The 26,052-nt window shown below is 35.7% G+C and overlaps 1 protein-coding gene across 2 annotated transcripts in view; it reads right to left on the minus strand.

Moving 5' to 3' along the window:
- LOC124175333 (gamma-aminobutyric acid type B receptor subunit 2) overlaps positions 1-26,052 on the minus strand; it is a 183,548-nt gene that overhangs the window by 50,128 nt on the left and 107,368 nt on the right. For both annotated transcript variants that reach the window (XM_046555456.1, XM_046555455.1), the window contains exon 2: positions 13,388-13,525. In XM_046555456.1, coding sequence (XP_046411412.1) covers positions 13,388-13,525 — 138 coding nt within the window. The remainder of the gene's footprint in view (positions 1-13,387; positions 13,526-26,052) is intronic.

A 26,052-nucleotide genomic window follows, 5' to 3' on the forward strand; every position in this document is an offset into this window, starting at 1 on the left:
CCCGGCTCGTAATTCCTCGACAAATGCACATTCGAGATTTCGGATGGGAAATTTCATACGGTATTGCCGTTCACAATATTCTTCTTACTTTGGTATGCGGTACACTGAGAAAAATACGGTAAAACAGGTATCGTCAAAAAAAAAAAACTGTTTGAATATTTTTGGAATTACGAAAAACGAGGTAAGCGTAAACATTTTGCGCTATTGTCGATCCTTTCTTGGTAATTGCAACGCAAAATCAGTTTCTGAGGTTTACTCTACTTTTCTAGTTTAATAAAGCTTTAACGTCAATTTATTCTTGCGCGAGCGTTAAATTTTCGCAACAGTTACGAGAAAATATAGTAACAGTGATTGTAATGAGAAGGAATAGTAACGGATACCAGACTTTCTGGCAACAGCTACGAAACTAATTTTCATTTTCTTCCTAGAACTATATCTTTCGATTATGATAAAAATGAAAATAGTTAAGGACCGAACGGTAACCGAAACTAAAAATTTCTCTCAGTGTAGTACAGTTAAACAGAATTATTAATTTTTTCTTTTTCTGGGTTTTAGTTATCACTCGTCATTCCTAAGATGATGGCCATTAATAATCGAGTTCTTGGGCCATTTTTAAAAATCTCCAGAAGTCAGATAAAACTCGACGCCGAAATTGAAAGGATTTTAATTAATTCAAATGATTTAATTTAGACTCCGCAAAAAGTGATAATTACATAAGCCTCGAAGTTATAATTAATATTCACTGTCGTTACGACTCAAATTATCGTTACGAAACGAATTGCAAAAGAACCGCAAGAGATTTCGAAACGTTGGCAAAAGTTGTTCTTCGTTCGAAAAGAAGAACGGTATAATGCAAATTACTCCGAAGTGATGTCGGAAAAAACTGTAAAATTTTCAACAAAATTCTGCAAACAATACAACCATAAAAAAGCTCAACCATCACCAGCTGAAAACCAGTCGCACCGAAGAGAAGATAAATAATTAGCAGTCACAGCGATGCTGCAATCGTGTGAAAAAGTTTTAACCAAATTCAAAATAATGGACTTCAAAATCCGGGTGAGTTGGCACGGAATGCCCTATATATTCCCTCGGGGGAACGAATTCGGATGTCGAGGTTAATTAAATTCTCGTTGCCCTTTGCCCAGACGGATTGGCTACAGCTGATCTGGTTGATGGCTAATTGGCACGTATTAGCGAGTCGCATGTCGCCGATCCAACAAGCTCAACAAAACAGACCATGCTCTGAAGCTTTGTTGAACCTTAACGCGAGTCTCTGTTCTCGGAATTTCTTTTCTAATCATATTTATCCTTACAAGAATATGATGAGATGTTTCACACAATTTGAAACAGGACAAATCCGCGTCCTTAGAGTCTCGGAAACTGTAAAAACTTGATGAAATTCAAGGGTCAGTTATTCAGAGTTTCTGGATTTTTTCCAGATTTTTAGTTCAAGACACTCTTAGATTGTCAATCGAATACTGTAAATTCAAGAATCGAGATCGCTCGAGTTTCGGTATTCAAGTGAGAGTCAAAATGATCGATCGCAGAAAAAATTCGTTTATGCACGAAAGTTTTAATTAATTACAATTTGTAAATGATTGCATTTGAACTATCAATTCCATGTTCGATTCTTAAATTGTAAAACTTAAACTACAAATTTACATGTCTAACTCGCAATCATGGTGAAATAAAATACAAGTTACACTTGTAGTTTTGTAATTATAAGTTAAATTGTAATGCAATTGTAATTTTTATTTCACTTTCGTTCAATTACAAACTACACATTGTCGTCTCGACTAGAAATGACATTTTTGCTTTGTAATTTGTACGTGACTTGGTAAAATTTTGTCTCTTTATATTGATTTTTAGTGACCTTTATGCCTCAAAAAAAAAAAAAAAATCAAGAGTATCGTTCATTCAATTTTTCGTAACTCGTTTCCTTGGCACTCCAAATTTTGGCGTATATTCTCTTGTCGGTATGGAAAAACATTTTTTCTCTGATTTATGCGAATAAAAATCGTGACATCGATCTTGGGCTAATTAAAAACGGAAAAAAAATATCGGAAATATTTTTCAGTTCTCTGTACTGATCGGAAAAAATATAAAAATCATCTTGATTACCCGCAGCGAATCGTTTCCCCAAATTTCCGTCTTTTATTGCTAACAGTTGGTTCGATCCATTGCATTAATACCCACCTTTTTATTATCGCATAACCAACATCCTGCCCAAATACGAGCCAACAACCACAAAAACCTTTCAAGATATTAGGTATCAAATCTCAAATATAGCTTGGTTATTGGAGCAATTCGGAACCTACATTCGCTAATAATTGGCTCGTAAGTAAACTGCGTTCTATAGTACAGGAATAATGCGTGGACTGAGAAAGGTAATAATTCTCTTTTCCTTTTTTTACTCTTTATTTCTCGGGTTTCAGACACGAAAATAAAATTATTCAAGATTGAATTTTGGACACTTTTCTGCCGGTCGCATCGTCGTGAAATGCACGTTCGCGAGACGAGCGTGAAAAACTAGATTTCTGGTAAATTTTTTCACCGAGTTACGACGATTGTCGGTACGTTGAGAAAATTTGCAAAGAGTTGAGTAGTATCTCTGCTATTCGCAGTGGACACAAAGCGCCAATTAAAAGTTTAATCACAAAAAGCTTGGCGTAAAGGCGAGAGACCTTTGCTGCCTCACAATATACTGTCAAAACTCGAATTATACCCGTGATACATGAAACGTTATGCAAAACTGTAGAAATAACGATTCCGGATAATGATCAGCGGAACAACCAACAGTCGCAGTTTTGAATTTCCGACGAAACACATTCCGATTCGCAATTTAATTTTATTGTGAAAATGAAGTGAAATTTTTTTTTAACATTTTTTTAATTCATCGGTAAATTAGAAACAGAGAAAATAATTTTCGTCCCTAAATTTCGGAAGTGGTTGAAAAAATTTATAAAGTTCAAACAGCTTCGCGATGTCGACATAGAAGCTTTACAATTTTAAAAAGCTTATTCCGAATAGGTAATTCTTCCATGTTCTGAATAGGAAATTAGGAGAAGACGAGAACCGAGCAAATAACCTTTTAATTGTAAATTATAAAGCTTCTGAGCTAATCCTTGGGTCTCAGGTCTTAAGGGATCAAAGTTTTCGGAAGTGGGGATAAGAAATTTTCCCAATCACGGCGTTAAGTTTGTTAATACGTCGTAATTAGTTTTGTTGCATGCAGGCAAGACGACGATGCTGGCGAGAATATTTCTCTGAAAAACCACGCTGATTTAATGTTCAGAGAAGTTAGAAGAAATTTTTTTATAAACGCATTTCCCTTCCTTATCGACCTAACAAAATACTCACCGAACCGTCTCTGTACACCCGTTCTATATCACCGAATCCATTTTAGCTCACCCCTGGAATTCAGGTTGGATTTCACGTGACGCGGTGATGGAAAATCGAGCAATCGCCCTGAATTATGTCCTTCTAACAGCGGATAGTAGCGATCTTCGATTCGTTTAATCTCATCCCCAGAGACACTAGAAACCCGCGAGTAAATCAGAATTCAATCTTGCAATATCTCTCGGCTATCCCACCGCTGCCACCAACTCGAATTCTTCTGACCGCGATAGCGCGGCCGACTTCCTTTTCGACTCGTCTTCATCCTCCCTGTCCCACCGAGTTTTCGGTCACTTTCTCTTTCTCTCTCCTTTTTTCTCTTTTTCTCGCTTAGGCCCAGCGACTGAACGGTACTTCGTCTATATTAGTGGCTTGCGAAAAATAATTTATCACCAAAGGACTTGAAACTTGCACCTTTCTGAGGCTGATCATCAAGCATTGCAGCTAGTAATTCGGTTTCAACTGTTTCATTTCATTACTTTTTTACGTCGCCTCTAAATCTTTCCTCAAGATCCAATATTGAGCGAATTTTCAATTCCGAGAGTTGCCAGAGCTGAATTTTCTTTCATTGGAGCGTCGGAAGTTGTTTTAGAAAAGTTTCAGATTGCTTTAGGAAGCCACTCTAATGGTGAATTTTTTAGACTTACCACAAAGCAAATTTTAACAGTTTCTAGATATTTTATTGAAACGTCTAAATTCCTATGCAGGAAATCAATTTCGGAAGAATTATGAAAAATCCTTTCAAATTACTGGAAAAATTTTCGATTAATTTAGTGTTAGGTATTTAGAGAAAAATGAATCTGAACTGTTTCATAAGAATCTTTGAATTTTTTCGAAAAATCCATTTCAGTTCTTTATAACGTGCTTTCGTCAAAAAATATACAGAGGCATCAGACTGAAACTATTTCCTATTGCCTGATAGGAAATGACGTTACAAAAAAAAAATATGAGTTATCTTTATAAATCTGTCCAATATTGAACTCAAAATCGACATGGTTGGATATAGTCTGCATGATAAAGACTCGGAGTGCTTATTTTCGACAAAAAAAAAGTTCGGAGAGAATCTTATTTGCTCTCAGAAACTCTTCAGAATCTTGTAAAATCTCTCAGGCATTATGACTATAATTCAAACATTTCGGTGAATTATAATACAGAATTTTTCTCAGTCCGTCCAAACAGAATATCTCTAAACAATTGGCGAGAAAAAAAAAGTGGTGAGAAATTACAGAGAACGAATTCTAACTAAATTTCGGTAATTTCACGATATAACTTGGCTTTCAAGCCCAATGCAATTCCCAGTGTCAAATCAGTATAATCAGACAAACCAGGCCTTTGCTTGTCAGCGTTCGCATCTGACTGTCAATTCCTTTGATCCAAAGTCGAGGCTAATTAAGTACGGAATCCAGCACGTCTAAATTTCTGTTCATTTGCACGCCTCGCGAGGCAAATAATCAGCAAAGCGTCACAGACACGTGCAAACGACTGTTTAATTCAGGATTCGTCGACGAGCGATCTCGAATATTCAAAATTTCATACAAAATAATCGAGTTTTCACCCCTTTTTTTATAGTTCTTCACTACAGTTTGTTTTTCCCCCGATACAATTTTTCAAACACGAGCTGAACCTTGAAGCAACTAATTCTTCTGCGATGCGGGGAATTTTTTTCCCTCAAGGATGAATTGAATTCCTTTCTCTGCAGTATCACTCAGATTTAGATAATCTCGTTCCACGGCGAATCGAGTATACCGGAAACCGCAGCATTAGTGTGAATGAAGATATCTTTCCAAGGTTCGACGCAGTCAATTTCCGTATTCGGTTATATCGACTTCCGGCAGGCGTCGCGAATCGATGAGAAACACACATCGGTAGAGATATTCAATACACTGATTAACAATCAACTTTGAGGTCAACCGGTAATTCACACTTTGTATTAATTTTACCGCGAGATAGTCGCGCGTTCAATATTTATCAAATTCATTAATTCGGAAGCTGCGAAATTTCTAGATAAAAAAAAAAAAATATATGAAATAAGAAACGCTGAAATGTTAAATAAAAGCTTTGTTAGACAAATGTTTCATTCAACATAGTTTCGTAATGATCGAAATTCTGGCTAATTCATTCCATTCTCATACGTAACAATTTATTTTATTCCGAAGATTATTTTTAGCAAATACACTTGATATGAATTCATTTTTTTTATCAGGAAATCTGATATTATGTAGAACCGAAATTTTCAACAATACCAACACGGTAAAAAAAATTCTTCGATAAATGAATTTTGGAAGACGGTCTCAAGACTAAAACGAGCAATCGTAGAATAAAATCTAAAATGTCGCAATGAAGTTTCCATAATTTTTCTCTGAATTCCCCTGAAAATCCCCAGAGTTTTTCAGAGAATCTGAAACTAGTTTTTTAATCTCGGATAATTTACGAGAGATGAAATGCACGGACTAGGCGGAAAATTAAAGGATCAATACTGGTGAACATGAATAGCGGTCTTCCTTCGACACCTTTGACCATATTCGGAACCCGCTTGGCAATGGGAAAATTATACTAATCGCCGGATTACGGCGACTCTTAACATTGATGGATGAGTTCTATTGAGTCGTTTACTGGAATTAGGATACTCGGGACGCCAGTTTTCCTTTCAAAATCGAATCGCATCGAAACAATGAATCGGATGATATATCGTTAGTCCAAAAATTGGACCAGATATAATCAAGATGAATTTACGAAGGTTGACTGATCAGAAATGAATACATTTTATTAATTTTACAAAAATATGAAAATAAGAAATTCTGTAACTATAAACAAAAGCTTAGACGTATCGATGCTGCGTTAGAGTTCCTTCAACGTAGTTAAAAAATTATCACAGATTCGTTCGATTTCAGTTTACAATAGATCGTTTTATTCAGATGATTACTTTCAATAAATTTATGTGAACAAGATTTTTTTTTTTTTTTTTTAGCAACCAATACGCAGGTTATAATCAATGTATCGGTGCAATGTTGATAAGCTCAATATTCAAATGAAATCGAACGTATCTTTCTAAACCTTTGTCTAATTTATGACATTGGAAAAACCGATCATTTCAAAAAAATTCAAACGAATAAACGCAAGATTCGTTTGTTTAATCCTATAATGGAATTGGATAGTTAAACATTTCCCTTGAAACGCCTGCGGAAATATTGCTGAAAAAGAAAAATTAAAATGAAAATAAGATCTCAAGTAGAAATCAATAACGCGGAGTCGTTCGTCAGAATGTTGAGAGCTGAACTCAACGGATCAGACGAAAGTAAGAGGCTCGTACTTTCGAGGTTTATTTCCACCCCTGCATTTTGGGACGAAGCATTTTCCTCGATTCTGTCGTAAAGGCTTACAGCTCTTTTCTGTTTATCTCCTTTTCAGGAACGAATTCCCGGACGATATAATACGTCACCGCTTTTCATTCCCCCCGTTATTCTCTAGTGTCGCCATTTCTTTCCTTCTACCGGAAGTAAGAAATCTTTGGTGACGAAATTTCATTCCATTTATTTTTTGCAATCTTGCCATATTTTTATTTTTTTTATTTTTTTTTCAGTTGGATGGTGTTTATATTTATTTCGAAACTTAGTTGTAGAAGAAAAGTGTTTATTGATGTTTGTTTGTTGAATTTCGTATTCAGATTCGCGGATGAAGGTGTGAAAATTAGAGAGAAATTCCGTTAATCACACGCCTTTGAAAATCCAGAATATTACTTGCAGGTGCAATCTCTAATTAAATAGCAAGATCGTTAACGATTGGGAGGATAATTAATTTTCCTTTCCAGCATTCGATGTGCAATTCCGACTTTCGAAACAAACCGTAAGGTCACGGTGAGTAGGTTTGGGGAATTAATTTGCGGATAGGCAAATTCATCTTAGAATAGTGGAGGGCGGCTCTAAATGCTGCCAATTTCAAGTTCAGCTTGATTCTCGAACCGTTCTCTATCTCTCTCCATCTCGTTCTACCCGAGCTTATCCCAGTTGATTAAATCTCTCGAGTCATTACTCCACATCATCGTACAAACTTTGGAACTATTGAGATGATAATTGTTCTGCTGAATGCGGTGATGGTTTGGCAGATATTGCGAAAATTCCTAATGCGTTATCGGATATGAGTGATAGGTTAAAAAAATAAATACCGAACAGTCAGAAAAGTAACTTTTGTTTTCATGGATGCCATAAGGAACGTAAAAAAATTTTAGAGACCATTTGACACGACATTATTTTCACCCAAATTCTGTTGAAATGCTAATCACGACTTACAAAATCAAAGGGCATACAACAAAATCACAGATGAATGAATTCTGGGAGAAATGGAAATGCAACTTTTTTCTGCGGGATCACAAAATGTTTGGTAGTTTCCAAGGAATCGAATTTAAGATTGGTAAAATATGATCAACAATATTCTGTAGTACAGGAATGTTCAGGTAATGGTTTCAAAAAAACTGAAGTACGTCAATTTTGCAAAACGCTTGAAATTTTCGACAGAAAAAATACGTAGCCACTTATTTTCGGTATAGCAAATAATGAAGAGACTATCGATAAGAATTGAAATAAACTCCACGGCAATTATGATCAGATGGTTAAAATTATCGTCACAAGATTTACACACGCCTGAAAAATTTAGAAAAACCTTGAAGACCGAATTATAGTTTCCAATTCGAAGAAAATTTTTGAAATTTCAGCTCCGTGACGTATTTACGATAATAAATCTAATCGGTGCGGGGCGGCTTTGTGTTTGATCGTGACTAGAAATACGAAAAGGACAAAGAGAGAAAAAAAAAACATGTAACGTGAAAAATAGGCTGATCTTGAAAAGATTATCGCACATCATTGTGCGCGACACAATGAAACCGCATTGTAACGAAATTCCTTCTTCACACAGCCAAAGACGCTTTTTAATGTGCACGCCCCTTCAGCAAGGCGTAATCTGTGTCAGGGCCAGAAACCCTCAAAGGAAATTCGAAGGGCTGAACAGCAGGAGCTCTTATCATGCATCACAACTACGGGAAAATTACAAACTTGAAAGAATTGCAGAGAGTTTTGGAAAAATCCGATAAGGCTTTTTCAGTATAAATGAATTTGTATTTTCAAAAGCTTCGATCGAATCAGCGTTATTTCAGCCAAAATTCAATCCACCGTTTTTTGTTTTATTTTTCTACTGACTTCGCCATTTCTGCACGTATTTTTATATTCCTAGTAACGCTTAAATTCTATTTCGGTTTACGGTCAAATTTTGACTCAGGCTCTTCTGACATGGATTCGAAATTTTCAACAATTCATGTTATAGAACTGACAATGAGTCGATTCCTTCAACTTCTCTTTTCATGGTTCGATCGGGTTCACCGAGTACGATTAATCCTGCTCTTTTCAACGTTTTCGATGTACAATCGTGAAAATGCAAATATTTTGAATTTCGCTTCAGTAGATAGACGGTACCGGTTTTGGATACAGATAACTTACCGACACTTTATTTAGCTGAGACATACACCTTTTTTCAAATTTTCTAGAAAAGGGTTTGCGTCTTGGCTAGGTAAAGCATCGGTAACGGAATCTGTATGCAGAACCACCGCTGTATATCGATTCCCTTGATTACAAAAACTTATTCTAGCGATGCCGTGACTCGAGTCGATTTCCAGGCATGTATTACGTTTCTCGAGCGATCAAATTCACCCGTAATTCCTCGGCACTATACCACCGCGATAAATTCGCGGTAGTTTTATTAGAACAAGTAAATTTGTTCGCTGTGCAGACACTTTCCTCGATACTTGCAGCGCCATTTCGCCGTTACCCAAGGGCGACAGGCCTCGGGCATCGTGATAGGCACTTCACGCTCAACAAAATTATACTCCTGACCCACTCAATCACGATTGCTTGTCACAGACTTGAGCGGAATCGAGATTTTTCGCCCCAATTTTCTGCTTTGATCGTGAAACGCTTATTGATGATAAAATAAACGGGGGTTCAAATAAACGATGAAATTTTCGTTAAATAATGATTTCTTACAGTAGGATAACTGTTTCTCTTTTGTCCCTTTTTCAGCTGTAAATTTTAAGCTTAATGGAATAATACTTTATTTTGAACAATCAAAAAAAAAAAGCTTTTCTCAAATTGAAAAAACCATTTTTTTTTCTTTTATTGATTTCCACGCAGTAATAATTCATACGCAACAAATTTACAGAATACTGAATGGATTTCTGTACCATACCATAAAAATCCTTTCGAAGTGTATTTTAGACAAGTATAGCAAGAAATTTTGAGACATTTTTTTGTAAAAAATCAGTGGAATTCGTCAAAACAATTTTAACATAAGTAAAAGACTGTCTGCAGAGTTTTTTAAGACATTTTTGGTATATGGTGTTTGAGAGAAAAATTTCCACCGATGAAGGAACAAGCAGACCTGCATCATCATCACCGGTTATTCATCCTGCAGGAAGTGCCAGTAGTCCGAATTTCCCACAGGATCTCTAACGAATTTCCACTCGGTGAAGGAAAATTAGGCGCGTGTATAATAATAACCGGATGGAAAGAGAGTGAAACGAAGTTGAAATAACAAAGAATGAAATGGGGAGAGGGACGGAAATAAAAATAATACAGAGAGCGACGGTGGACGAGTGTAAATACCATTGGACGTCATGTCCCATGGTGGCAGCGGTGGGACGCAACGAGATTACGAGCTTCGTCCCGGGTCCAGACACGTGTAATGCAGCAGGAGCAGAGACACAACTAAGCCGGAAGACGACAGTGCCTGTCAGCTAGGCTTTCATGTTGCACGTCATTTCCCCGCCGGCCTCTTTGTCCAGCTTCAATGGACCCATATTCGGCCCAGGTTTTAGCATCATCTTCCGTCTCACTCACCGGACGAATTTATTGTTATTATCTATTGTCAACGGATAAGATTCCGCAGGACACGTCGCGTATAAACCACTTTTGGTAGCCCCTCGATGTAACTTATCTCGATATTAGACACCGAGAGGACCCCGTGAAACTTGGCAGCCTGAAGTACCGACTGCGCACGCGCAAAACTTTTCTTTTTGGTTTTAAAAATCAATTCTGTAATTGAATATTGAATCTATGCATCGAAAGGTTTTCAAATTTCGATTAAGTGATCCGGATGATATTTCAAGGAATCGGCGAAAGTGAGGAAAAAAAAAGACAACCCAAGGACTCGAGGGCATTTTATCGATTCCTATAACTTATGCAGATCACTCTGAATGGCAACGTTTTCTATCGTTGTAATCTAATGGATTATAACTTATTTTTCTCTCACTTTGTGTATTACGACGTTGTCCAAATCGATTTTCTATTTCAATTCGAGGTGATAACTGTCCGATTGGACGAAAGATTTAACAGAGTCGTATGATCGACGAAATTTTCACGGGGTTATGGATTATAATGAGGTTCCAAAATGATTTTTATGCGATTTTGAGATTTTATCCAAGAACTGTACAGCCTCTAAATGCAAAGAATTATGTTTTAGGGTGAAGCTCAAAAAGTGGAAAAGCTAAAAAAGTAGACGATTCATAGTGACAAATTTTCAAAGATGCGTGTATCTGATTGATAGAATTTCGGAATTTATAAAATCGAAATTAGATAAGTTAAAGTACAGAAAAATTGAATATTATATAGAAAACCAAAATATAAAATCGTTAAAATTTCTATAATTTTCGGCAATCTCAAACTCGTTGTTGCGATTCCGTATTTTGACTTTAGCTTTGGCTTTGGAATAAACGTAGAGTCGACGAAAGCTGTAAAAACTCTAACGATTCTACATTTTTTTTTTTTTTTTCAATATTTTGACTATTCTGCGATGTTATTTGTCACGTGTATAGAATTTTTATACTCTTGTTTGGTTATAGATGGCAAAAATAGTTCAATTCCTATGCCACCACGGATGAAAAGTTTTTTTTTCTATGGGTAAGGTGAGAAACCTCCAAAAAAGGAGTAGCGAAAATTTTTCCTCGACCTTAGACGTGCCCACTTTGCCCCAGGGTTTATTATCTTGACTTTCTGTGCCTTAAAATTCCATAACGAATTAGATACTTAGCTTGTTGAAAATTCTATATTGCAGTTATTCTATATATCGACTCTCACCCGTTTTTTATACCCGATTTTGTTTTCACTCGAGTAACTATCAAAAACAACATACGGCAAATATTTTGTCATGTGAAAAATCCCTCGAAAAAACGTGAACTAGTTACTCATTGAGTTTTCATCACGGAAAAAGATTCGTCCGATCAAATGATGAAGGCGTCTATTCTGAACAGTTTAAAACTAAGAATATTAAAATTGATGTTCAAATCAAATTGGTAGTTTACGACAAGCAAGTGGATTTTACATTTTTCTCTCCTACACTGTATTGAAATCGAACATAAATAACAATTTGTTCATTGATGATAATTATACTTCAACAACGATTATATATATAAAATTAAAATAAGCGTTGAACGATGTGTGATAAAAGTGATAATGAAGAAAACAGCAAATCTCTGGAACCTCCTAAATCTTGACTATTTTTAATTTGAAAATGGTAATCCGGAAAATCAATAGACTCCGCACGAGCTTGGTGCTGCTTTTTCCAATGCGGGTGAAAGAAAGGATAAAAAAAAAGGATGCAGACTGACTGATATTACCAACAGCTATGTGGAAACTAGCTGATACCTTTTCAAGCCGTATGATGCGAGGGTTTGGCGTTCATTTGAGTAATGAGACACGTTAGTTTCACCGTTATAATCTACGTCGGCAGACTAGCACGTTCGCCTTTACAAAATCGCGATCGTCTCTGAAATATGAATATTCTATATCCAGCCTCACTAATGAAGCTGAAATATTTACGTGCACAGGTATGACGTATATGTATCATATACATGCATAAACTGATTACCGCATTATCTTTATGAGGTGAGAACGTGAGACGAATGATCATGTACATTGATTAATATCACTATTTTTTTTATAAACATTTTTTTATTTCTTTACCCGGGGGTGAAAATTTTTCACCGAAAGTTACGCTCGACAACTACTTAAATTCAACACTCGGTTATTCAAGGTATAATTATTCAGATTTGTTCTGCTTCCTTAAAATGATGCGTGTTTCTTTGATTGATTTTCGGCGTGTTTTATTTATTTTTTAAAAACTTTTTTAATCGCTATAACAAAAATTCTCAAAATTTTCCGACTGTATTCTGAAAAATCTGAATTCAAATAATTTTTCGGAATATCAAAGTTTTTTGAGAAACTTTAAAACACAATTTTCAGGGGTCTTCATTATTTCTTATTCCTTAATATTCCTTTCATAGTAACGTATAATGCAGCAAAGCATCAGCTGTTCATTTAATCTTTCACCTAAAACTCTGAAAAATTATCACATTTCTTTCCTCAATTAAATCTTCATCTTCGCAAGCTCCGAAAAAAATTCTATCATCATCATTACATTAATACAAACTTCATAAAATATCGACTGATTCGGAATTAATAAGATTTTAATAGAGAATCGAATTACAGATGCGATGAGTGTGATGAATTTTCAGCATTCATTATTTAATGAAGTTAATTTCACATGAGCAGAAATTTGAAAACGTATAATAATTAATAAAATTCCAGTACGGTTATGATTACCTGCGAACAGGAGAGAATAATTTATGTATACGTAATTACACTGCAGTTCATTAACCACGGAATTTGATTCATAAGACAGAATTCTGCGCCACTGCACTAAAATTCGAATTTCAAATCCTGTTTCTCTGCTGATTATCGACCTTCTTTCTTCCTTACCGACTTTCTACCTTCCTTACCGACTGTCTCCCTTCTTTACCCAGTGGGTCAGCATCCCAACTGACATTTTCTTTACGATCAATGAAAACGTCCCCTGATTTCAAATATGTTATTCGGTACACCTAATGTTTCTTCTGCGATTGGATAAGTCAATTCTTCATCTACAGAGCAATGAAAAAACGGAATCAGGTTACCTGCGTGAGTCGCCAGTGCTTCGAGGCCTTCGCAATGGGATCCGTCACCTGTGTGCACGCTGCTCCGAACAGCATCACCTTGTGAGGTCCGCTGTGCATCATGTCGAAGAACGCCTTGACGCCGACAGCGGCGTTGCACTGTGAACAAAAACCAAAAATTAAAATAAAAATAAGTAATAATTTTAGATTTTCACGACTACTTTGTTATCATCAGGCTTTCAATTATTCTTTAACTTGTGACGTAGGATTTTTTTCTGATTTATTCATCGTGATTTGTGGCCTTTTTTTCGTCGTCAACAGGTCAGGATCCAATCAATTTGTATTTCTGATTCAGGGTAGAAAATTCAATGCGAGTATTACAGTGAAATTCATGTTGTGAAAACTTTGGAACTGTGTTGTGAATATTCCTCGTGACACGGGGTTATAAATCAGTGCCACTTATGGTTAATTAGATTACACCAACCAGCTGGTCGAGTTCGCAAAGTAAATTTCAGGGTCTGACGTGAAATGTACTACGCCGATTTGTTTCACCTTCATAAGCTTTCTTTCATTACATTCTTGCCACGCGTCAACGAGAAACGACGACGAAATAACTAGCTCATCTCCATTTCTTCTTCCTTCATCAAAACATTACGTACATAGCTATTTTTTAGTCAAAATACCGAATGTTGCATAATTTATTTTACATTACAACGGTGAGAAGGGTTGATTTTGGTGGAGTGATATAATCAAGTTACCTAATTGGTTGAAATTTGTCCTGTTAAAAATGTCTACGTTTTTTTTTTTTGTAATTGTAATATGTATTTCAGAGATATGTGGAAACTTTGGTCGGGTACAATTATCAAAATTTTCCTCAATTCCTTCTACTCGGAAGAATATCACTTGTAAACAATCAATCCTTTTAACTAAACTCGGCTGATCGATACTTGAATCAAATCATTCTGTCCAAAACTAACAAATTCATTTAAATCAATGCAAGCTTGTGTAGTGTTATTAGACAAAACCAGTAATTTTTTTAACAATCGAAGCGTCTATTCAATTTTTGTCATTTTTCTTGTTTATACGGACACAGTGGTTTGTTTTCTGGCTCGAATCAATAACAATTTCAGTCACAAGTGTCCGATAAAAAAAATTCCGAATAAAAATTATTGTTGCGAACATAAAATTAAAAAAATAATTGCAACACACAGTCATAACATGAATGTACAGAAAAAAATTTTAATTAAAAACCTCGTAAAAATTTTGACCGCAAGAAAGCAAAATGTATATATGGGAGATTCCATACCAAATCCATTTCAGATATTTTTTCGAACTCTCAGTCCTCACCTTTAAAATTATAAGAAACGTGAATATCAGTTTCTATTGAAGTATTAAAAAAAAGTTATCTTAACGATTATAAAAAGGATGACTGAGTTCTTTACGTCACTTTATAGAAATTCTCTGATATAAACCGATAATTTTATCAGGGTCAAAATGGGAGCGGAGTATCAGTTTTATTGAAATTTCTTTAAAGAGAGATTATAAATTTTTAATTCAACAATTTCGGCATAATTAATTACACCTTTTTTTAATTGTGGCGTATCATTGATTAATTTACTAAAGAATCCCAACAGAAAAAGAATAAAAAATTAAAATCGATATTTAGGGTGCGGATGCGATAAATTTTCTGAAAACGAGACAAAGAGTTTTGAGCTGAAAGTCCAGCAGAGAGACAAATGCTAGATATAAATGCTAGACTAGTGGCTATATATACCATACCGAGTTTTCGGAGTGATAAACTCCCCTCTATCTTCCGTTTCGCGCCACGTACAGGCGAGTCGTATAACCTGCAGTCGATTCGGGGTTCCAGAAAACACGCCGCAGGGTGAGAAAACGGGTGATATTTCACCCTTTCATTGTCGAGTCCATAGCAGAGAAAACTCGCGAAAGGGGGAATGGAATTGCGAAAATTACGCCATCGGCATCGCGGGTAAAAATAACTGTCGTCCGAAAAAAGCTCAGACCAGTAGGGTGTTTTCTCTGAAAATCTCACAGTCGTTCAGTTTTTTGAATTAACAGCTTATTTTTCCACCTCCGTCAGGCTGGGTTCGTACGTGGAAAAAAAAAAAAAAAAACAAACTGGGACAAAATGGGATAACGAAAAAAAATCTGCAAAGAACGGGTTAAACGGAATTTTTTCGCGAGAGTACCGTTTTGTTTTTTTTATCCTCCGCAGCCGGAAAAATCCTTATTTAAGCAATTTCTCTGCAAGCAATATCTGCGAGTGACAAACATTTTTTAAAGTCGTATTTTAAGTTTCTCCGACACAACGTCGGTAATACACAAAGTGTTTTTTTTCTCTTCTTCTTCGCAATCGCAGAAAAGTTGATGAATGAAATTTTTCGAAATACATACGAAATTGGAATAAAGAATGACCGGAAGAAGAAAAAAAAAAAAGAAACTTTTTCGAATAATTTTCAGAGCGAATTGTAGTAAAAAATTCCCGAAAGAATAACTGAAATTTGCTTCAAACAATGCTTATCATCTTTTCTAAATTTCCCTGAACGTATATCACGGGAAATTTTTTTCACAGAATAACTCAAAATTTTTCCGAGTGTAAATATTTCCGTCAGACCTAAGTTGCGTAATTAGCGTAAGAATGAATATTACGTGTAGATAATATATAATAATAATTCACAGTCCTTTACGATATTAATCTTCAAGTTGATTAGTATCATTACTTGAGAGAGAGATAGAGAGAGAGAGGGGGGGAAAGAGATGAATAAATATCCCAGCATGCGGAGAGGAACTGGCATTTAATTAACACCAGTTTCTGCCGTTGGAATTTCATAGTCGGCAGTAACGCAAACTCGGTGTAATCTACGCGTGAAAATAAACATCCTTAAGTACGAACCGACCCTCAAACTGCGTATATACCAACCCGCATAACCATCCGGGTAAGGGAAAAGCGGGCGAAACTCTCTTTCTCCGAGGAAAAGTTTGCCAAACTTTAATTCATGAATTATGTGAGTTAATTTTTTACAATATTTCAAACTTTCGGAACTGCAGCACTTCGTCGCACCTGGGCTGCAAGAAGAATTTTAACCTAACGACTTCTGTCGGTTTAATTCTCTTAACATTCTCGGACAACTTTCGGTTCCGAATCACGTGTTTTTCTCCCACGATTGAATCATACGAATGAAGAGAGAGAGAGAGAGAGAGAGAGAGAAAAAAGAATTAAAGACGTCACGATTACTCTTGAAAAAATCAAAAGATTATTCAAAATAATTTCCGTCAATATCGATAAAAATTTATTACTTTTGTCCAATTTGACGTCTTGCTTTTTACTAAAAACTTCACCGAACTTCGGGGGGAAAAAAAAGAAAATGCGAAAAAAATATTTTGAAGCACGTTCGTTTTTGGCAATTTTCTTCAGTGCCTTTTTTATTTTCCATTTCATCCATCGGAGTAAATTTTCTCTCTAATTTTTTCGAATATCCGTAATTGTACGATACGCGTTTGATCGTTTTTGGGTCGGTTGAAAATTGGAAGAAATTCTTTCCGTTGCTCCAACTAAGTTCAGCCATTGATTTGCTCGAAATCTCAAAGGAAATCTGGGGGGAAATACCAATTACATTTCAACAGAGGAAAGAAGTCTCGTGTATCGGAGCGTAATCATTGCCCTGGAACGTGTATAACATTCCTTTTCATTTCTGTTCCCTCTTTTTTATTTTCTTCCTAACAGCAGGATAACAACGAATTTAATCCAGCTCGTTAATCCGTTGGACAAGTAGTTCATAATAAAGTCGAAAGTGAAATTCGCATTGTAAAATTATTCGCAAACAATTATATTCAACGACAATTTTTGTTTCATTTCATTACAATTGTATCTCGCTTTGTTCCAATCGTAAGATAAAATTGTGATTTACTTTTAACTGTATCCCAATTACAAGATAAAAAACCATTTTGTATTTAATTTACCTTCGTTTACAAAATAAAAATGCGATTTCTAAATGACCTTGTACTAGTTACAAAACTACGAATCGCATTTTATTTAATTTCTTTCCAATTACAGAAGACGACCGAAACTTTTTCACCTTCAATCATAAATTCCAAATGCAATTTTTATTCTACGGTCATCCCGAATTACTGTCAAATATATTTAGTTGTAACTTGTCACGGACTAATTACAGTTTTTCCCATCACCAGTCGTAAGGATACTTTTGTCAGATAAAAAACCCGTCTCTACCGCATAAAAGTAGCTATCAAAAAATCACGTTACCGGATAAAAAAAAAAAAGAAAAATCGCCCATACGAATTTCGCGTCATAAAATGTACATATAAATTTGGCCTATCACGAGGCGATCATAAAATCCGCGGCTCACCAGGTGAGATATTTATTCTGTTCAACATACATGCGGCGACCTACAAGAATATAATGATTGATTTTATGGCCGCGTAAACTTGGCACGAAAAACGAAACTGATCGAATATTCTCAACACGAATGAAAGTATGAAAGTATAAGTCCGTCGCAGATTCGTGACGGGAATATTACCGTCATTTGAAATAAATCCAGCGGTATTTCCGAGCCTCGGAACGAAGATAGCAAAAATAATTATAACGCGAAACGTGATGAAAAAAATTTCAATTCATAAACAACAATATGGATAAAATTGTTGAAACCGTTTAACTCACACGGCTATGGATAGAAAGATTTTGAGAAAAATTTCTCATGACGCAGAATTATGAAAATGAAGATTCTTCGTTTTCCTTTTTAGCATAGATTGGCAGAAGGTCGTTTATACCTATAAAGAGACGTCATTATTGGTATGGACGTTAATAAATTGACTCCCAATTGAGTGGGTGATGAATTTCGTTGAGAATTATGTCTCGCATGTCGATGAAAGAGGGAGATTGTGAATATAAGGAAGGGCGAATGGAGAAATGAGAAAATTAAATGAAGAAGTGCCAAGGAGATGTTGATTTCTCGAAGGAGTCATTAAGCGGCAGCTGAAGCAGCAAGACTGTCTGATTTCCACTCCGACAAACTTTCCGGCTCTTTTTTCCCCCCCAAGGTTCCGAGAAAGTAAGTCAAACGAAAGAAAGAAAATTACAATAAATAATTAATTAGACCCGAAAAATTCACGGGTCTAAAATCGTTCGCGCAACTTGATTCCACGAACGGTTGTAAAATTAAATTGAAATAAAGAAAAATAGGAACAATGATGAATCAAAACAGCAACGAACATTACAGCGTGAGAATAAATCGACGATTAAATAAACATTGCCAATTAAGAATATATTCATCTGGTACATCGTATGTATTTGTTTAAAAACAAGTTGAAGTTTCGTACAGCTGATTGAAAATAATGTTCCTTGTATTAATCACGCCCAATTACGATAACAACCGTAATAATCATAATAATAATGACGAAATTCAGTCGACAAACCCGTTTGTTAAAGATATTGTTTCGCGCCAAGAATATATTAGCGACGTTTGCTGTCTTGTTTTTTACTTCTGTAAACAAAAAAGTCTGAGGTGAAAAAAGTTCGACTTAATTTATTAAAATTTTGGTGGAATATTTGATCGATTCAATTTACCTGCAGCTGATTACTCGTATTTCAATTCACAATCGAACGAAATCTGAGAATTGTAACAAGCAAGAAAATGTTAGCGTGATCGGAACGTTTCAAAATCTAGTAAAAATTTTCTGGAATTATCATGCAAATACTGAACAAATCTTTCACTTGTCTGAATATGATCAATTTTGCATTTATTGTTTTTCGGAGAAAAATGTATTTCCTTTCGTTATAATCTTCAAAGTTTTGATGTTAAAAGAACAAAATGTCAAATTTTAAATTCAACCATTTCCAGTATCATTGTTTTATTCATAGAAATTACCAATTGATTTTATTGAATAGATTAATGAAACTTCAAAAATAGCAATCACTTTTAAGTTTACTGCCTAAAACTGGTGAAACAAATCTTAAATTTTTCTCATTTATACTTTGGAATACGATCATGAATTTTCTGTAAAAACAAAGAAAAAAAGAAAAAAAGAATAAATAAGAAGTTTTAATTCTGACCCAACAGCAGTGATGAAAAAAAATTTATTTTCTAACCTTGAAAATCTACATCTTTTGCCTCTTTGTTAGCACGAAAAAACACTGAGCTTGTAATGAAAAATCCGCAAAAGCGTGTGCATATTAGGTAAATCTATTATCATTCTTTAACTTTGAGACGGCCTCAATTTAAATTTCGTAAACTTTTACGTCGTAACTTTAAGCGCAAAGCTGCAGGTACAAGCGCGTCTCCTTCAAGCTTATAAAGCTGGTTCGGTGATGTTTTTCTTGAAATGGAAAATGCCCGGAAGACAGTTACGAGAACTATTACGAAACTCCGTGAGCTCCTTAGAAGAGCGAGTGAGCGCTCATAACTTTGCTGCAAAGTGAAATTGAGAAGATTCTGGGATGCCGTAGCTTCGACAAACCGTCACGCACGCAGCGCGCCCTCTCGGATTTTACATGGAAACTCAATCTCAAGTTATGCTTATCAATTGTCCGGAATACAGATGTTTCAATCTAATTACTGATTTTCATTAGTAATTGCAATTCAACTTAGCAAGCCTCGATCAACTATTTGAAAACGTAAAAGATTCCAGAGATTTTATCGAAATTCTGTGATGCGTTCGTGAAAGATGACGATTTACTGAATTTTTTCGAGGTTACGTTACTTGATGATTAAGTTGTCAATTATTCAGAAAGGATCTGTCTATACATAGTTTTCAATTTGGCTGAAACTAAGTTGTTTTTTTTTGTTACATCCTATGATTCTACAATTTTCAAATCTTTAGTAATCGATTATTCCGAATAGTCGGAGTATGGAAAAAATTTTCACAAACGACGCAATTCGAAGTAAAATTCAGGGTACATAAAATGAAGTTCAGAGTTGTTGAAAAAAAAAAAAAAAAAATGATCGTAATTTATTCTGAAACGTTAATTGTGTTGACTCTGTTCATTTTGCAGTTTACACATTACGCCTTCGCATGTTTTTTTATCCTTCCTTAAACTGTGTTTACGATTATCCCTGAAGTCTCAATTGACGTAATTTCTCCGAGTTCTTCGGAAAATTCGAGATAAAACTGCTCGACGGATTTTCATCGAATTTGAAGCTGCAAGGTAAAGCTTGTATGGTGCACTTGGTTCCGTAGTTTCCGGAAAGCGATACTCGGATCCTATATCACGGCTTAACGATAAGTCAAGCTGCTCGAATTGAGCCGTGTAGCGTTCGGTTTGAGTCGAACGAGCTTCACTTAAGCTCGCCTAGGTTTAACAGGCTCCACTTTAAACACTTAAGAGTCAACAAGCAAGCATAGGATTGGATTTCACCAAGCAGAAACTATACGCATGCGATTCAGACCCATGCGGCTTTCTAATAAAATTAAAAAAAAATAATATAAACAAAATGGCGGCACGACGACACAAAGCGTTCCGAAAAAGCCCGCACGTTATTTGTTTATGCGTGACCGACGTCAACGTCCCGTGTAGAAATAATCCGCACACAGAAACAACCTTTCATTAACAACGCAAACAAGCGTAAGCCAAGACAAAAATAACGCAAACGAAAAATAATGCAAGACAAAAATAATCCATCACAAAACAATGACAGAAATGTTGACAAAAGATTAAATTACGTTGAATTGAATTTGAATTGTGATATTTTTTTCGTGGATTATTTTTGTTTGGATTATTGTTTTTGATGTATTTGGTCCCGGTGCCTTTTGTTTTCCAACCTGTGCTGATTTGGTTTACGTTTCTTTGGCATCGGAATCGCTTTGGATAAAAAACGTATTGCGTACAAAAACAGACAAGTAAAAGGATAGAAAAATCCTGTTCAAAATGAAATGAGCTTGAGATTCTACGAAAGCCAGAGCGGCAGTTTATGATTTGCGACACGACGTAGAAGCGAACTTGCACTGAATTCGTTGCAGTGATTGATATTACGTGCTGTGCAGTGAAACGTTGAGCAAACTATGAAATTGGCAAAGTTCCGGTGCAGTTGTAGGATGCATAATATCACCTCTCGCGATTGCGAGAGTTGCGGAATTCGCGTCACACTCACACAAAAACAAATACACACGATCAAAGTAACGATTAGCTGATCGTGTTTCATTACGCCGCATTCATCACCCTTGATTAATTTACTCGAGGGTTGTAAAGAACTTGTCGATGACGATCTTACATAGAAATCGACCGTAACAGCGGCTATTCAATCGCAGAAAATTGTTTCAGGATGAATCAGGCGCGGGCCGTTTGAATCAAGAATCAGAAAAGGAGAAGGAACCGTTTCAAAATTCTCCACAATTGGTGTTGTTAGCGTCAATGACGGTGAGATCAATGAAACGACAGGTGACGAAAATGAATAAAAAAGTAAAAGGATGTAATTATTTTTAACAATTTCGTCACGAAAACTTTTCTCAAATTTTTTAAATCTCAGCATGTGTGTTATTCAAATTCAACGAATCTCATTTTATTCGTGTTTATTCTCATCGAAACAAATTACGATGGCCGATATTGTTGAAACGGTTTTATTTTTTCACTTGTACCAACTTTTGATTCAAACGTCTCTCATTGCTCGTTATTAATGAAAAATGGAAAACTTTGGTGAAATCACTCGAGGAGTTTCACCCGCTCGGGTCTTATATTATTCAAGAAACAATGAAGTTTGCGCGGTCTGTGTAAATAATTATTGAAGGATCAATCGATGCTGTCGGGATTGCTCGGAAAGCAGTTAAGCCGTAATTTGCGATCGATTTAGAAACGAGAAAAAAAATCAACCAATCTGACACCCATCTTCATTTCATCAAGAATCATTACTTTCTGCAGGCTCTCTGAAACAATTTCCCATTTTTTCCACAGTTGATACTACCGCAATTTTGTCAAATTAAACAAATTAACAATGCCAACGTGATAAGAAAAAGTCTCTCGTAGTGACTTCGTAGAAATGTTTTTCATCTTGACCAAAATCGTAAAGCGAAATCAAACGAACCTACCAAATTTTTTTCAGCGATTTCAAACTAATCATCGACATCTGAACTCATATTTATATACTTAAATATATATATATATAAATTGGCGGTCACTTCAAATCAAATAGCGTCGGTAAATAGAGTACGTAATAAATATGTAAAAACGTCGGTGTTTTGTTGTTGTTTGTTTTTTTTTTTTATTTTCTTTTTAAATCTTGCACCATCATCACAGTTTTGATTTATAACGTACCGTACGAGTCACAGCTCTGACTTATAAAACTATTCGACAAAATGATAGTTTATATAATATCTTATATTTTGAACGCGATTTGCGGGAAATTCACCGAATACAATTTTTCGAATATCAGTTCCTCCAACCAAACAAAACCCAAACAGTCAAATAGGATCTAGGGACTAATTTTATCTAATGTCCGGTGGCAGCACTGTTCAATTCAATGCTACCAATACCAAATCATGGACTTATGGGAGTTGAGTAAAGACGACAGACCATGGCTCGATTTTCTTAACTTGGCAATAAGCGTAAGTGCTGCTACCTTCCGACTGCAACAAACTTCAGTCTCCAGATGGCGCGAGAATCGCTAGTTTCCTTTTCCGATTGAGGATAAACTAGGGAATTTAAGCGTTTGGAGTTTTTTTCGTATTCCGGTACTGATGTTGAAAAACTTACCAGATCGACGAAAGACGTACCAAGGTAATAAATACTTACAAACGTACTAGATTTGGTAAAATTGTACTAAACTGGCAAGACTGCGGCGAGGAGACGATCGTAATTCGACTGCTCAATAAAATTGACAAGACCACTGTGCACGGGTGTTAATTTTTCAAAAATATTTCGGACGTCAGTCCGCAACTTCGGCGCTTTCTCATACTTGTGGGCGAAGTCACGGCGGAGCTTTTGATTGAAACGGCGATCAGAAAGCGCGAAGAGTTGAGAGGATTGGCAGGTTTCGAATGGCCGGCAAGGCTTCGAGGGTTCGAGACTCGGGGGAGCTTTCGAATCTGTCGGCTTCTCGCTGAATAATCATTGGCCATCCCTCATCGCTTAGTGGCGAGGAAAGCCAATCTTTTCCAAGACAGATATTCGACTCCACCCGACTCGGGATTCTTCCTTTTCCGGGGCTGATCGATCTATTTTCACCCGGAGAAAATTACCTCTACAATATCTCCGGTTTATATTTGCATCCAAAAAGTTGGGGGAACTGATTGGATCCCTGTTCTTCCGGTTCTTTCTTTAATCTCTTTCCGGTTCTAAAAACTTCTTTTTACCAATACGCAGAACTGCATTTATCGGATTCCTACGGAGGCTGGCCTCAACTTTTCTCGTTAATCAAGACTTCGTTTGCTTCTTCACTCCGAAGTAATAACACAGATCTGCCCGATTCGTTCGCGGTTCTAAATCGAAAGTTGTTTGAGGAGGATCTGATTGAAATTTCGTTCCGCGAATCGGTAAAATTGCACCAAAATTATCCAAGACTCCTTTCCTTGGTGAAAATAAATTTTCCGAAATCTGTCGCTAGTGTTTCTATCTTTTAAGTCTCCCTGAAATTTTCCATAATTTTTTAAAAACCCTAAATTCTGCTCAAAATGTATGTAGGTATGAATTATGGAAAGTTTTGAGTAATTTTCAAAAAATATCAAGGTTTTCCCATATACATATATGTATATATATATTATGCCAAAATTAATTTCCTGTAAAGAAACTGACAATATATTCTCTCCAAGATTTTTATGCCAGTGATTGGAATCTTGTAGAAACTTTTCACAACAACTGCGCAATTATGCCAGATTCTCATATTGGAAATTATTTTGAAAAAACGGACTGTATCGACGAATTCGGTTGATTCGGGCTGGATATTTGAGAGCTGTATCAATTACATGCGAAACTAGAACCGAGCACCTCTTGAGCATACGGTTTCTGTTCGTTCGATGGTGATTGAAACGGCAATTAGCTAATTCATGCAAGCACATTCAACATCCACTCGTGTACGCCAAGTGCCATTTTGCGGGCGAAGGTAACAGCGCAGCAATATTCTAAACGCAGTTATTCCGGCCGCTTTGTACCCTCGAAACTTATTGATTAGCTCACACGATTTCAAGCTGTAGTTGTTTTTTCACGGGCGAGTCCGGCGTGATTTTATACAATAATGAAAACCTTCTATTCTGCACTTGACGAATGACACGAATTTTGAAAATTGAGTTCGGTATGAAAATTTCGTTTATGGATATCTAATGTGAAATTCTAATTCAGAGATCTGAGCAGTCTTTTCATTGATATCTGCGTGTGGTTGTGAAATTTTTTTTACCACCTCGTTCCTGGGATGAATTTTTCTTTACCATATGCCAGGAGACGGCTTTTTTTTCAAATAACCTCAAAAAAAGGATGAATCAAATGACGTTTCAATGTAAAATTCAATGCCTCATAGTTTTCATCAGAAATCAAATCAGCCATTGTGATTTTTCTGTTTATCTAAAAACATTATTATTAAAATCCAACAAATTTGTGTTTTTCTTAAGGATTTCATTTTATGTAAAGATAAGCGAATGAATAAAGTAGAATCAATGCAATATCTACCCGTTAAACGAGTATTATAATAAAAACAACAACTATCTAAATAAAATCGCCAAATTTTCTTCAGCCGGTTGAAGCAAAGTTTTCCCCTAAAACTGTTTATACAATATTCGGTTTTCCCATATTGAAAAGTGAAAAAATATACTTCGGAGTAAAAGCATAAGAAAAAGAAGAAGAAAGTTAATGCGATACCAAATTGCAAATTGAACTACGTTGTCTAGTGTCTTTTATCCTTGCATATTCACCAAGTTCTTTTCCACATTTTGAAACGCTTCAACTTGAAATGATAAATAAACAACGTTGATTATGTTTTTCATCCAGCTAGTGTATATCAATTTTTTTATTAACGTGTCAAACGTTTTCGATACATAAATTCAATCTTGAACTATTTCTAAAGTTAGGAAAATAAAATTGACTACAAGTACGCCTAAAGTGTTCAATTTCCAGTAAATCGATTCTTATGAGCTTTCAGTGTTACCGATCGAGTTTTTATTTAACAAGCAAGCCCAAAGTGATCATTTTCCAGTAAATCAATTCCTATGAGCTTCCAGTGTTACCGATCGAGTTTTTATTTAACAAGCAAGCCCAAGGTGTTCAATTTTCAGTAAATCAATTCTTATGAGCTTTCAGTGTTACCGATCGAGTTCTTTTTTAACAAGCAAACCCAAAGTGTTCAATTTTCAGTAAATCAATTCTTATGAGCTTTCAGTGTTACCGATCGAGTTCTTATTTAACAAGCAAGCTCAAAGTGATCAATTTCCAGTAAATCGATTCTTATGAGTTTTCAGTGTTACCGATCGAGTTTTTGTTTTACGAACACGCGTATAAGCCTAAGGGCAAAAATTGATAGCCGTTTGAATTTGGTACGATGATTTCAACGGGCAATTAGAATAATTCTGGTGACATTTCGTATTAATCGGTCCCTCCACGTCAATTTATATAATAATTCGTCACCTGCCGTTACCTCATATTTAATTCGTTGCTTGACATTAATTTGTGACATTTTTTTTTTTTTTTTTCAACAACGGCAAAAAACAATCACTGATCCTTGACAATTTCAGTAATA

The sequence above is a fragment of the Neodiprion fabricii genome, chromosome 2 (assembly GCF_021155785.1).
Source record: "Neodiprion fabricii isolate iyNeoFabr1 chromosome 2, iyNeoFabr1.1, whole genome shotgun sequence".
NCBI lineage: Eukaryota > Metazoa > Arthropoda > Insecta > Hymenoptera > Diprionidae > Neodiprion > Neodiprion fabricii.